The 14,357-nt window shown below is 53.7% G+C and overlaps 2 protein-coding genes across 2 annotated transcripts; one reads left to right on the forward strand and one right to left on the reverse strand.

Annotated features, from left to right (window-relative positions):
* Window positions 1–1,034: 1,034 nt before the first annotated feature.
* Window positions 1,035–2,774, forward strand: CTHT_0043140 (uncharacterized protein; the record flags this gene model as incomplete). Its single annotated transcript, XM_006694651.1, has 3 exons — window positions 1,035–1,297; window positions 1,362–2,037; window positions 2,370–2,774. 3 exons carry the CDS (start codon window positions 1,035–1,037, stop codon window positions 2,772–2,774), a joined length of 1,344 nt encoding a protein of 447 aa, XP_006694714.1.
* A 136-nt stretch (window positions 2,775–2,910) lies between these two features.
* On the reverse strand, window positions 2,911–4,222 carry CTHT_0043150 (uncharacterized protein; the record flags this gene model as incomplete). Its single annotated transcript, XM_006694652.1, has 3 exons — window positions 2,911–3,951; window positions 4,018–4,084; window positions 4,164–4,222. 3 exons carry the CDS (start codon window positions 4,220–4,222, stop codon window positions 2,911–2,913), a joined length of 1,167 nt encoding a protein of 388 aa, XP_006694715.1.
* Window positions 4,223–14,357: the final 10,135 nt, after the last annotated feature.

The raw sequence follows: 14,357 nt of genomic DNA on the forward strand, positions 1-14,357 counted from the left end.
ACTACCCCCCGCTCTGCTCTGCTCTCATCTCTCCACCACCACTTTTATTGTCGTTGTAGTCGTCGGGGAGTTGGTGTCGTGCTTAAGTTGTTTCTAACACTGTAATCGGGGGAGATATCCGTATGCATATCTAATTCATAGTTTTGGAGGCGTGTCATGTGCGGACTCTAATCGTAGTAGTGTGGATGTGTATAGACTGAATGGGATGTGATGTGACGGTTAGAGATTTGTATCAAGGTTGGTTGTTAGGATCCTGGCTCATCAAGTAATAAATAGACTCCAACAGGTGTACTAGCAACCGGTTTCATCTTGCTTCCTGGATTGGCTTTGATGCTCTATCTGTTCACAAAGTTCCTCGTGACCACTTCAACAATACCACTTGTTGTGGCTCTCTCTTTTGAGACATTATCAGGGACAATGGACTTGACAGTTATAATCACATGGACATAAGGTTCGCTGTGTCACACCAATCCACACATGTTACTTCATTATTTCACAGTTCAGCCTTCAACAAGAGTAGTTCCACAAGCACCAGCGCATTCACAGCGCATCAGCCAGCTCCCTCATCTTTACTCAACATTACCAAAACCTACAGCTGCTACCAGCAACAGGCATGCTTCAGAGGTGCAAGAACCAGCCTGGGGCATAGAAAAAAAACTTTAAAATATCTGGAATGAGACAGAGTCGTGCGGTGAAGACCGGATTAGCTTCATCCGAAAGGTTAGTCTTTTGAACTAGCTCCCTGGTGTAAGAATGTTGATTTCTCAATAGCCAAAGGAAACCAGCTTCTTCTTTGCTGGAGAGAGTAAGCAACAACCCTTTAAAGCTACGCCAGCTTCCCCCGTATAAGAACACAGCTCCCATCTGTGTATCGTACTCTCCGGGTGCTCAACTCAGCCAGATCTTCCACACTTAGGTAAGATCCTCGCAATCTAACTCTAGGAATATCAAAATCCACTTATTGACTAAAATTTGGAACCACGGCTTGAACATTCGGCATACCTACTCAACCTTTGTCTCAAAACCTCCTCCTCATGAGCTCCGGTAACCCAATACCTCCCATCTACTACACCCCCAACCCTCAATCCCATCCCGATACCGCCTGCTCCCCCGCCACAGAACCACCCTCAGGCTCAGAACAGACCAGCTCCGCCACCGCCAGCAGGAGCAACCTCTCCCGATCGACCACCATCCTAGGTGGTGAGAATGACTTCAAAACTGCTGCCGCCGCTGTTGCTAAGCAGCCGTCACAGCAGCAGCAGGAAGGGCTGATTCCGTGGCACGAGCAGGAGGTGACGTTGGACTGGGGAGACCCGATGGATGTTGATCCCCCCCGGGGGTGTGCGCGTTGGACGGCTGAGCAATGAGTTGGAGGGCTGGGAGAGGGAGCATGGCAAGGGTTGGGGGGAGGGGCGAGGGGAGCCGATGGATGTTGATGGGCGAAAACCGCCTCAGGGGCAGGCGTGGGTTGCGGGGGACGGGGGAGGAGGGGGCCAGCATTTTCAACAGAGGATGGGCTATGGCGGTTGGCAAGGGCAGCAGCAGCAGCAGCAGCAGCAGCAGCAACCTGTGATGGGGGTTCATCAGGCTTCTTGTAGTACGGGTTGGTATGGACAGGAGCAGCAGCAGATTTGGCCGCAGTGTCATAACTCGGCTTATCAACATCAACAGCCGCATCTACATCCGCAGGTTCTTCGGCAGCAGCGAGCGCAGTTCACTCCGCCACAGCATCCCCAACTTCACCAGCAACCTTTCCAGCAACAACAACCCTTCCACAACGCCCACCGACTTTCCCATTCTCGACAGCCCGCCGCTCCACATTCTCATCACCAACACACTCACGCCCTATACCCTCAGCAGCTTCAGCAATCCTATGCCATCCATCACCCCCAATCTCAACAACCCCTCCCCCTCCTAGCCCTCCTCCAACAACTCGCCGACAATGCCCTCAACATCGTCGACCAAGCCGAGTCGCAAGGGAATGATTCCGACTCTGAGGCCAACAACGGGCCCAGCTCGGGGGTGAGGAAAATACAGGTGAGTAGCAGCACTCAAGCTTAAGCTCAGAACTCCGTTTCAGTTGTGCTTGTGCTTTGAAATGGATGGCACAAGAGGGATCTTATTTTTTTTTCTTTTTCTTTTCTTTTCTCTTCTTTTCTTTTCTTTTTTTTAAGCACAGCCCAACAGAACAATGGTATTGAGGGTTGAGAATGAGAATAGTTATTACGATAGTTGAGCAAAAGAGGTTGCATGTTCCCGGATCCATGGTCATTCTCTTCTTCTATATCACAAAGGAGGGAGACACGTCCGGCGCAGGGCAAGAACGTTAAGAGAAGCATGACTAAACCACCCTTACTTCAAACAAACAGGTCGTCCTTTCGCCCAACAATAGCAACCCCCCTCAAATCGCAACCCGATACCCAGACTCCGATACAGAAGATAACTTTTCTTACGACCCGTACGACCCCTACTGTCCTTACGGCGATGAAGACGGAGACGACTGGAAGGAAGCCAAACAAGTGCGGTCGCAGGAGGGGAGAAGGAAGTTAAGAAAGAAGGTAGGTGCTATGTATGTCGTAGTTGTAGATAACAGGAGGAAAGATCAGGATCAGAGGAAGAAGAGGAGGAGAAAACTTGAAGCGACGGAGGAGGAAGATCAAGATGAGGATTGGAGGGAGCGAAGAACTGGGGGCTACCAGAGGGGGAAGGGGAAGAAAGGACGGGGAAAGGGTAACTGGCACGGGGAGAGGGCGAGAAACACGCGCCCAGGGTGAGTAAAGGATGATGATGGTGATGATGGTGATGATGGGATTGTATATACGACGACCGAAATCAGATTAGGTGAGTTGGTTACCTTGTACATAGCCCTTAGTACAGAAATCAAATAACCAAACCTCGCTATATTAAGCCTCATAGCTTCCCTTTCTTCTTATTCCTCCTCTCCTGGGCACTTTTCAACAGCGCATAAAGCGTCTGCACCCTCGGCAGCTCCACGCCCTTCGCCCTGGCAATCCTGACCGGGTTGCCCAAAATCACCTCCAACTCCATCGCCCTGCCTGCCTCCCAATCCAATAACATACTCGGCTTACTGCCCACATTCCTTTCGGTACTCTTCAAAATCTGCTCCGGCCTCGCCATTTCCTTCTCCTCGCCCGTCTCTTTATCCACCTCGACAAACCCCTTCGGATTGCCCAGAATCTTGGGCGCCGCCGCCCAAATCTCATCCATCACCCCCTTGAGGTGCGCCCTCAGCTCTGCGTCAAGCACCATATCCGCGTTCCCTCTCCCCCCACTCAGCACCGCGGACGGATTAAACGCAGCATTAATCGTCAACTTATGCCACCTCACCGTTTGCAAGCCGACCTCGGTTGTAACCTTGATATCCCGAATTCCGCCGTACCGCGTCCACCAATCCTGCAGCCTCTTCGCATGACACATCCCCAACTCATTCAACCTTCTCCTCTCCTCATCCCCCAATTTCCCCTGCCCGGTTACAGTGCCAGCATCGACTTCAAAAGCCGCGCTATCCGTATACGGCCCCAAATGCATCCTCGTCCAGCGGTTCTGCCTAATCACCCCGGGACGGATCTGCTCGGCACTAATGACCGTGACACCACTAACGATCGGATTGCGCGGGAAGCGTGCGCGGTAGGGGTGCTCAACACCAACGCCGTTCTGGATCAAGATAATACACGCGTCTGGGTTGTCCTTGAGAAGCGGCTCAATGGTCTTGGAGTCATCCTGCCGGTCGGGGAGGGCCTTGGTGGTGACGATGACGTAGTCCCATTTGACTCTAGAGGCAGCGGCGGTGGCGATGTTGGGGTATGTGGCGACTGGGTGGAAGAGGTAGTCGCCGAAGGTGTGGGTTTGAAGAGTGACGGTGTTGTTGGCGGCGATGATGGCGTTGTAGTTTGAACGGGCGAGGAGGGAGACGTGGATGTTGTGATCAGGCTGGGGATGTTAGTTAGTGAGCGGTGAAGGCCCAGATAAGGGCAAAAAGGGGGGAGGGGGCCTTACGTGATGCAGACGCGACGCGTAGAAGCAGCCTACGGCGCCGGCGCCAACGAAGATGATATTGATCGGCCTGTCGGGGTCAGCGGTGCTCTTCCGATGTCTGGGCCTGTCCGACCATCCCGCCAGGGTCCTCAGGCAAGGGGACCTACCTTTCCGGATCGGCGTACACTCCGGCGCCGGGCTTCGGAGCAGCAATCGGCGTGGACATCGTTTTTTGTGCGGTCGTATCTCTTTTCGGAGCCTCTGGCAGACACTGGTTACCATTACCATCCAAGAACTCGTCAACTCAGCTCAGGCCATCACCATGGCTAATGCACAGCATGCATGACACCCCGACTCCCGGATCCCCGTTCCCCGCACGCACGAAACAAGACAAGACCAAGACCAAGGTCTCGGATGCCGAGCCGCCCGTCGTTTTGGATACCGCAGCGTAGGAAGAATTATGCTTCGGCTTCGGCAGGACTACCGGCGACTAAACCGCCCTAGTCAAGTTGCCCTTCGTCCGCGCTGCACACGTTCGGGTGTGCTTATGCTTCTTGTCCCAGCAACCAGCAACACGATCTGCTTGGCTTTTCCCAGCAAAGCACATCTTTCCTTCCTTGTTCCTGCCGGTCGGCCGCACACGACACGCTCTCATCGGCCACGCCGGCTGGCGGCTGACTGCCGGCTTATACCGTCCGTCCGACCGACCGTGCCAATCCCAATTCGCCCACGCATCCCCCAGACTTTCCTTCTCTAGGTTTGTTGTTCTTCCCCATGGGGAAGAGCCGTTCCGTTCGGGCGGCGTCCGGGAAGATCGGCGTCTTAGTGTGGGATGAAGTTTGTAGCCTCCTCGGGGGATAGCAACGACACGATATGCAAGAGCATGATGATGGTTTATGATGTTGGGGTGGTGACGATGACACACACCGCACCGACATCTCCTCAATTTGTTCGGCTTACCTGTGTAGTCTGTCTGTTCTGATAGTTATTGACGATGTCTATCGCAATTGCGCTAAGCAAGGCCAAGCGAATTGGGATAGACACTTCGCGCAGGAATATTGTGTAAACCTTGATGATTGGTCGCTGTAAGCACCGCGAGCCAACTGTAGCGATGAGGCACACTTCGTAATGGTATTATGACTTTTGAGCGGTGCTCAGACTTAGCGCTACACCAAAGACTGAGGATAGAAAATGACTGACGCGCCAAGGGATGACACACGGGTTGCAGTATGCAAGTACAGTAATATTGTCGTGTGTTGATGTCTCGTATCGTTGCGAGTGGAGCGCAGGATGAAGAATCACTGTAAGCAGAAGGAGTCAAGCGAGAGCGATGACAAAGGCCAAGGGAAAAAAAAAAAATGATTCAATCGATGCAACCACTGCAGTCCACCCCAGCCTAGTGAAAACGTTGAGAATTTCTCCCTCCTACGCAATAACGTCACGTACGTAATCGAGGCAGTCACAAATCATAACGCAGAACGCGGCTGCCAGGCATCGAGTGAAGTGGAGGCTTCACTCGCGCAAAGCTACCTCAACTGTTACCTTCCTTAGCTTCTGTAGTGGAGCTTCCTTTCTTACTCTAGTAAAGCTTGTTGATGATTCCGTTGAATGTCAATGTCGTTGTCATTGATCCACTTCTCCCCGCTCTCTTGCATTCTGGTTTCCAGGGTTGTGTGTCGCTTGGGGAGGTTGACCCCCCAGCCGCACCCCCAACCCTGATCGACTCTCCCGCGACAACCCGCCCACGTGCCCGGGAAGGGGGGGGGGGGGCAAAGTTGGTGAGCATCGCTCAACTACATGTCACTGTTGACCCCCTCATTCTCGATGGCACAACGTTCCCCCCGAGCCGTAAGGCTTCACCTTTACGATCCAGCCTCCAGCCAACGACACCATCGGGGTGTCCCCGCCTTTTCCACATTTGTACACATGTATGTACAGATTATCGAGGGCTAGCGTTTCATTATTATTTCTCCAGGATTTAGTAACCCATCCAGCTGGGCTAGAGTCGGATCCAATGCCTCGGTGAAGTGTTCAGTCGATGAAGGCTGGCTAAACAGGCAGGTCAAGTCAGGACAGGTATCATAGAATATGCCTGTTTCCAAACCGTTGGTGCCGAGCCGTTCTTACGCCTATCGTGTCGGTTATTTCTTCTACCAGTGTCTGATATGGATGGATGAGCGCTAAGAATAAACATTCCACCATCCGTAGTGGGATAGCAAAGTGTCAGAAAACTGCATGAATCTGAGTCATGTAGACATAATCGATAACTGGAATAATAAATACATCAGTGTCTTAGCTATTGCAGTTTGGCCTTTCTTGAATGTTCCTATCTCCATCTACAAGGCACCGTGACAGATGTACAATCCGAAAAAGACCGGCTTACTGCCGCTATCATTTTTGACGACATCCTTACGTTGTGTTCAAGCTCTGTCTCAAAACAATGCAAAGAAAAGTATCAACATTCACCAATAACTGCATCGGCTGACTCTACTGCCAAGAGAGCCAACGGCCGACGCTGTCTGCAGTGCCATGGTGACTGTTCCGGAGGTGTCAGAATTTGAACTCTTACATCTGAACAAACAAAGAACGATGATCGGGTATCACGACCACCCATGGCCCGGGCCGTTAGGAAGCTTAAGTAAAACCGCCTTGTCTCTCCTGAGCCTCTTGGCTGTTTAACACTTGTATTACAAGCCAAGAAGAATGTCCGAGTGGAAAGTAAGAACCTGAGAGTCCACGTGTAAGGAAGACTTGGAAGTAAGAGTATAGTAGCAGTCTGTCAGTCCGGATAGACACACATAACTCCGTCTTGAACTGCGGTTATTGTTCTATGCTGTACCAGCCAAGCAGTCAGTTTGCCATTATCTTGTCTTCCCTGAGACTCTTGGCTGTTTCATCATTGACGAGGCAGATTCTGCTTACCACATCACGACATCCCTGCCATATTTCTATTTTCTCTCATGCACGTCACTAGGACAGACATCCAGCCAAGCGATCTTTAGGGAACCTCAACTCCTCCTCCGCCCCTCGGCATAGTGAAAGTCATCTAACCACACAAAGTCACACCAGCCTTGAGTTCCAGAATACCCAACCTGGACACTCACCTTTCCGACCTTTGTTTGCCTCCCACACCTTACACTCAACTTCTCTTCCTGGTCTACCTTATCTGTGTATGCTTGAACACCAACACGCACTTCAGCAACTCCCAACCCCTACCGTCGTACCGCATCCGCAAGCGCCGTCATCTGATCCCACGGAGCAAGGACTCCGGTCCGTCTTGCGTATAACTGACACTGCTGAATCTGGTGCGTTTGGCATGTCTTGTGCTCCGTTGCCTTGTGACAAGCAACTGGATGGGTAATCTCCCTTCTTCTGATACAGTGGCTTTTCAGGATGCCAGCCGAAGCTGCCAACAGTCTCATACGCCGATGCAAGCCTTGTGGAGATTTCGAACCTCATCAAGCACAATGCGTATTTGGCTATGAATCGGATGGCCTGACTTTAAGATCACCGTCAAAATCCATCCTCGGTGATGGAGACAGCAACATCAGCAACATCATACACTGGCGCAGTCCCGACTCTGCCCCTGAGAACTCAAGAGCTGCATGTGATTGTTTTTCGGTGGACACAAGGCTGCCCTCAACTAGCAACAAGCAGCCACAACCACGTCATACTTGGCTTCGGTTCCAAAAACGTGCCAAGATTGCCGTGGGATGGCCTTGGCTCGATAACACTCAGCCCGTACCATCGACACGAATCGTTGACAATCACTGCTTGTCATACAGTAAAATGTAACCTCTACTGATTCCCGGGTTTCCTGGATAATCAAAACGATCTCTCCACACGGGCGCCCAGCAACGGGTTCGTTGTTCTATGCCGGCGGCATCCATCCGCACCAACGGGGTCGGTGTTTTGCAGATGTAGGTATCACACCCGTAAAGGGTGAGTACCCGCCATGGCAAGCTCGGTGTAGAAAGGGCACCGAGCTGATGTAGTGTGCAAGGAACTGGCCGTGGTTGTCTACGAGCCAGCTTTACTCCCCACGTTTTGACCTACTACCAGCCTGTCACGCCCCGCAGGCTCCTTATCAGGAAAGATCCCCAACCAACAGCTGGCGCCAGGTACCACCGGGCGGCACCAAGGACTCGAAGCTCAGCGTGCTGCCAAGTCGGCTCTGTGCAGCATCGATCAACTCAAAATCCATTTCAGGTAGGACAGCAACCAGCATCGATCGACGCCAAGTTCACAAACACGTCGGCTGGTGACGACGGACGCTGAGATGCTGTGATACCCAAGAGCGGTGTTGCCGGGCCAGCAATGGTGATTGGCGAACTGCGCCAGCAAATGATCCCATCGAAGCCAAACGCGCGCCTCTCAACGAATACTGACTGAGCAAACAAGGGTGCGCTATCTGGGCTGGAGAGTGCGGGAGGTGCGTGGGGGTAAAACAGCAGTGTGGTAAAAAGATGAACTGAGGGCCCCGATACTCACTAGAGCTGCGGGTCGATCAGTGCGAACCAATCGAAAAAAAAACCACTTACATTTGGAGAACTTCGAACTCCGTCTGGGCCACTCATTGAGCTGGGCAGGCGCCGCAACATTCAACAAGAATGATGTGATGAAATGCGCAGTCCAATGAATGCGACGGCGTTACTCCTGCCTCGGGCAGCCGGTTGAGTGGCCAGAGCGGTGCACAACAGAACTCTATCCAGGTGCAGTTGGAGAAAGCAAAAAAATTGTCAGAAAGCCACCATTCATGATATCTCAGGCTGTCTTCCGCGCCCCAAGACCCGCTGAGCTGTTCTGCGCAGGATCGCTCTGGTTCGAGCAGCTTTGTGCAACCTGAGCCCCCCGGCGGATGCCGAAGTGGCGTTCTAGAAAACTTATCGAAGTCCTGAGCGTCCGTTGGCTGGACTGATCGCTGCCACTCGATCAGCCGGCCAACGGGTAGACACATTGTGTCCGACATCAGCAGCGATGGCCTTGAGACCGGTGGTCTCTGGGTCTGGCAGTCTGGAAATTCCCGACCAACAAGATCTCTGTTACCGAGTTGCTCTTGATGATCGAGACTTGCCAAATCTCCGGCAAACGTCGAGGACGGCGCGGCCGTTGCAGGACATTGACAGGCGAATCGGCAATTAGCTGACTTGCTGCAGGGAGGGACCGGATGGACGCTAATAACCCAGTGCTAGGCTCTTTGAGTTATGTGCCTTCATAACAGACCCGAAAGGCCCTAAGTCTTGCGAATAAGACAGGACAGAGTCGAACAATATGACGTATGCTCGGGCTTTAGGAGCGGCAAATGCGTATCGATGGCCACAATGCAGATGCGTCCAGTGTCTTGGGTCGATGATGTAACACTCCAGTGCCAGGTGAAGGCAGAATCGACTGATTTTTTGACTTTTGGTTCCAGCTGTGCCGACTTTGACAACCTGGTCGTTGGATGACAGTATGAAGCCGCTGGATGAGGGGTCGCTGAGGGGACTTTTGTTGAGCAGATAACCCTTCTTTCGCCACTGACCTGCGGGCAATCTGACCCTGCCGCTTGTTGGGGCAGCGGTTGGTAGCAAGGGAGCCCTTCGTTTCTCCGGAGATAGCTGGAGCAGCCCTCATGAGCTGTATGTCTCATTGGCAGAGAGCTGCATCAGTTACAGCTAGCAGAGCTGGAGTTGTTTTCCTCTTAACCCCTCTTCTGCGCGCGCGGGGAAGAGCGCGATGCTGCTGCAGCTTGATAGGCGGCGATGTGGGGGGTTCTGCAGGTGTGCAGCTCTTGATGCATGAAAGAGAGAGCCGACTGCCGATCTTAATGAGGCCCCAGCGTGTCCATTGTCCGGGTCCGGCGCGATGGCAAGGTAGTTGTGAAGCCATCATTGGAAAAGCGCCGATGCCTCCAGACATTATGCCGTCTGCACGCCGGCCAAAGCCGGGTGCGAGGTCGCCGGCGAGTGGCCGAGCCTGTACGCTGACGACCCGGAAAAGGACCGGGGCCCCGGAGGACGACCGAGAGCCAAGGACGGTCCAGACGATGTGGGTGATGGTGGTAAGAATGCTTTGCGGCAGGATCGCATGCCACGTCAAGACAAGCCGGTTTCAGGGTTGTGGACGAAAGTGAAATGGCCAATGGTCATGAAACGGAAACGATATCAGCCAGCAGCCACTGCTACTGATGATGAGCTCGCAACGAAGAGGGGGGAGGCTGCAAAGAGCTTGCCATCAAGAAGGAGCCCAAACGGTCGCTCTGCAGCTGGCAGGAGGACGAATTTGGGTGATTTGTGTGCGGGTGGGTGAAGAAAATTTTTCTCTGCCAATGCTGCCTTGTGGCCCATGCTTCTTGGCCCGGAGCGCCGATGGGCGCAGCACCGCGACAGGGCCGATTCCCAGACGGGGAGAGCCCAGGGTCTTTCTGTGGGTCCCAGGGCTCGCCAAGTCCCTTCCAGGGCAGCGTCCAGTTTCCCCACAGGGCACCGCGAGCGATGGAGGGGGCAGCGTTTCCAGGTTCATGAATTCTTGTTGCTCACATTGGCCACCTCACCTTGATCGTTATCAACCCCCATCCGTCAACAGTTTCCGGATTCAAATCATGCCCTGCGACCTGCGTTAATGAGAGGGGTGTAGAAGGCTTGCGTGCCCAGCTGAGTTAGTCTGAGTTAGCCTCCCTACCGCGCACGCAACGCCTAGGCAGCGCATCAAGCAGAGACAGAAACAGGCAGTTCCACGTCTGTCGTCGGCTCCCATCTTCAGTTTTCAAAAGCGACGGATCTCCACCACGCTCCTCGCGGCTAGCTGCAACCGAGCCGAAGGCCGGCGAGCGACGTTCCATGCTCGACACGGCGAACCTTCCATGTCAATTGTTCGCCGGCTTTTATCAAAGGAGACAGTGAACGGGGAGATCGGGGCGGCTTATAGTGGAGTGCAGCATTCTGACGTTTCGTCAGACCCGTAATACCACGGAGGCAACGGGATATCTGTCCTTGTTTTTTGTTCTAGCATATGGAACCTAGGTAGGCATGGAGGGGCTCTATGTATTGTATATGCGAGGGCTTCCAACAACAGCTGCCTGTTGGGAAAGAAAAACCAGCGGTTGTCATTCGGCTGGAGTTGCGGTTGTTCCGCCACGGAACACTTTCAACCGTAAGCAGGGCTCTCCAGCCGAATTGAGATTTGCGTTGCATGGCATCAGAGATTAGGCTTAACTTTTTGTCGATCTCGATCCCAGTCAGAGAATATCAGGTTGGTCGCTTTCGGCGGTGGCTTGTTGGCTTCAAGGAGAGATTTCCCGAAATCGATATCATCTTCGTCATCCTTTACACGGAGCATCATATTCGGGCATAAGACGGCAAGACGACCTGGTATGTTTCATTTGGGAGTCTGTGATTGTCAAAAGAATCCAGTCGACAATGAAAATCTCGAATTTCTCTTCTGACGGCTGCTGTGGATGAGTTCTCGTCATCATCCTTGGCAGCAAGCGACAAGTTCTCATCCAACCGGGATGAGCGATGCGCGATGTAAGCCCAACAGCGCTGCGGTGTGAACCGCTGCATTCTGCCCCATGTTGTGCCTTCGATCGCCTGCTATTTCTGGGGAGAAAGTGCGTCATTGGCAGCAAAGCCGCATAGGGCACTGGTGAGCGCCAGGATACACAGCATGTATCCGTACCTGGTAGGTGTGATGTGAATGCCCTGTACAGGTACCTAGGGCATGTGAGAAGTACCCATGATGCATCATCGTGTTGCCCTCTCACACTGGTACTCTGTACGATCATCGTTGTGATCATTGTCCAAAACCCGGGAGTAAGCCAGTGTAGCAGGCCTGGGGACAATCACAACAACTGGGCTCATCGAGGTGGATAGCCATTGTATTGCAACCTCCCCCGTCGAGGTTGATCGGGCCCCAGTTCCTGTTTTACCATTTGATTGGGGCCTTTGCCCAAACGTGTCCCGTAAAGTGCCGCCGTGGGGAGTTGCTGGACTGTTTCGAGAAACAGAAACGACTGGGAGGAGGTCTGCCACCCCACCTTCACCATCCATACAATTTAGGTGCCTTATTGAGAAGCCCAAGAGGGTTGGGTACTTGTGATGACGCCGAGGCCTTGGTGAAGTGCACGTAGTGCATGGTGTCCTACCATAGTGTATAGGGCAAAATACCTAGGATATGGAAACGGATGAATGATTTTTCGGTTGATCACATCCGCTCCAAGCCGCGGCCCAGCGCCCGAATGGAGATTTGAGATAGCCAGCTATCGGCAATCGAAAAGTTGACCGGCCGTCCATGAATCCGTCATCCGGATGATGCTGCCAGAGCATAGAGGTTCAAAGGAAGACGGTTGTGGCGTTGGATTTGCCGGCCGACTCCGAATGATACCACCATCAGGAAGTTGGGAGAGAAAAGACTATGGGAATTTGGAGCCTTGGGGGGACTCTGGGATATTGGAGGCTGGGGCCTGCGGGCAGGCAGAACAGGAGAAGGCAGCCACAGAACCCAGATGAGAGTGAGCCAACGTTACTCGGAAAGAACGGCCAAGTGAGGAAGGAGCCCGCTGAAACTTCTGGTGACTGGGGATGTGGGAATTTGGGGCTTCTGTGGGAGGAAGGCGGGAAGAAACGGTAGTGCACGAACCAATAATGGGCCCCCGCGTGCCGCTCCCAGCCCTGGAGCACGGGCCAGGAGCCCAGCACACACACACCCACTCAACCGACCTCCATCCTCCAACCCATTCCGCCAATCCTCCAAAGGCCCGGGCCTCCACATGCTCGCAAACCAGCCCAGTATCAGCCAGCGACCAGCGGCTAGCAGGACGGTTTAGCAGGTAAGTAGCAGTTGGGAGTGGCCAGCAGAGCAGTCGGCCAGTCAAATTGTCACAGGCCAGCCGTCATATGCACCGACCTTCCATCCTGGCAGCGCAGCAATTCATGAGGAGCGACCTGGAAGTGATTCGTGAAAACAGGCCCGGCCGCCGGTCCTGGTCGGCGATGCTGCATTTGCCCATTGCTCCATTGCTCCAGTGCTGCTGGGCAACCCGCGATCCCGTTATTCGCCTAGGGCAGGGACAGGACGGCGACCAACCACAGTTTTTCCGTTGATGTTGCGGCCAGCGACAGTGACAGCGATGCGATGCAGTACGTAGCCGCCGCTGGCAGCGTTGCAGAGGGCCACCATTCCCAGCACTGCGCATGACGTACACGGTACCCAGAACACAGAGCCTTGATAGCTGGCCGGCCATTGATCTTGTGCTGCAGCCGCCCTCCTAGCGCAGGTACCTTGTACCATAGTTGCGCTCCCTGTCGTGCCCAGAGGTCTTCCCAAGACTGCCCAGATGCGTGTCTCTGCCAAGCCGTTGATTGTAAAAAGCATCCCGATCTGGACGCCCGTTTCGTCACTCATTGTCGTTCATCCGGACCTTGGCTGCTTGGCTCGGCCTGGGCAGAGGGCACAATGGATGTCTGTCTCTCTCTCCCGTCGTCCTTCCATCCTAGCGTCTCCCCGGCTTCCAGTTTCGCGAGCCATCCACATGTGAGATCCCACGGCAACTTGATCAGGCCCCGTGTGCATGTGTGCGCCGTGGCCATGGGTGCAATGTGTGTGAGAGAGAGCGTGTGTCTATAGGCATGATTGTAGTCATCACCGGGCCGACAGATTAAAGGGAGCCCACTTCCCTCAAGGCGGAGCTCCCAGTCTCGCATCGCATGGTCTATGGATTACAGGTACCAGAGAGAGCCTTCTGCTACCTGCAATCTTCCTTCGGTTCTTTTGCGTCTGAAACTTTTCACGTCCTTGCCGCAGTATCGCCGGTCGTTTGTTGCCTCGAGTTCTCCTGATAATACGCCAGCCGCCAGGACAGAGCCGTGCTTAATTAATAGTATCATTCAGTCTTTCAGGACGTCTCCGTAATTGAAGATAACATCAGCTGCTGAACGCTGCACGTCATGCCGGCGACGGCGGAAAGCTCAAGTCGGCGCTAGGATCAACAAGACAGAACACAAGTTGGGACCCAACGCCCCCGGAGCGAACGAGGCCGCTGCCCGTTGCCCGCCGTCCGCTACGGTGCCCGCCGAACCCACCAGGCGTTGCAAGGTATGGAGTACCCAGTACCTTACATTACCTGACGTCAGGTACATGTTCGCCGTTGCAGTCAGCCACTGGTACATGTGGCTGTTTAGGGGTCCCGTACCCTTGGTTCCCAGACACCCAACGGGCCGCTGACTAGCCCGTGGCTGTGGTCTCCAGCAGCAGGCCTATCCACCACACAAGCTGTGTCGTTTCGGCTGGCTTGCTCAAAGAAATGTTGGGATGCTGGAAACTGGAAACTTGCTTTTCCCGTTCGGGTGGCACAAGAGGCGTTAGAAACCGGACAGAAAGTTCTT

This window comes from Thermochaetoides thermophila, assembly GCF_000221225.1.
Source record: "Thermochaetoides thermophila DSM 1495 unplaced genomic scaffold scf7180000011818, whole genome shotgun sequence".
NCBI classification, from domain to species: domain Eukaryota; kingdom Fungi; phylum Ascomycota; class Sordariomycetes; order Sordariales; family Chaetomiaceae; genus Thermochaetoides; species Thermochaetoides thermophila.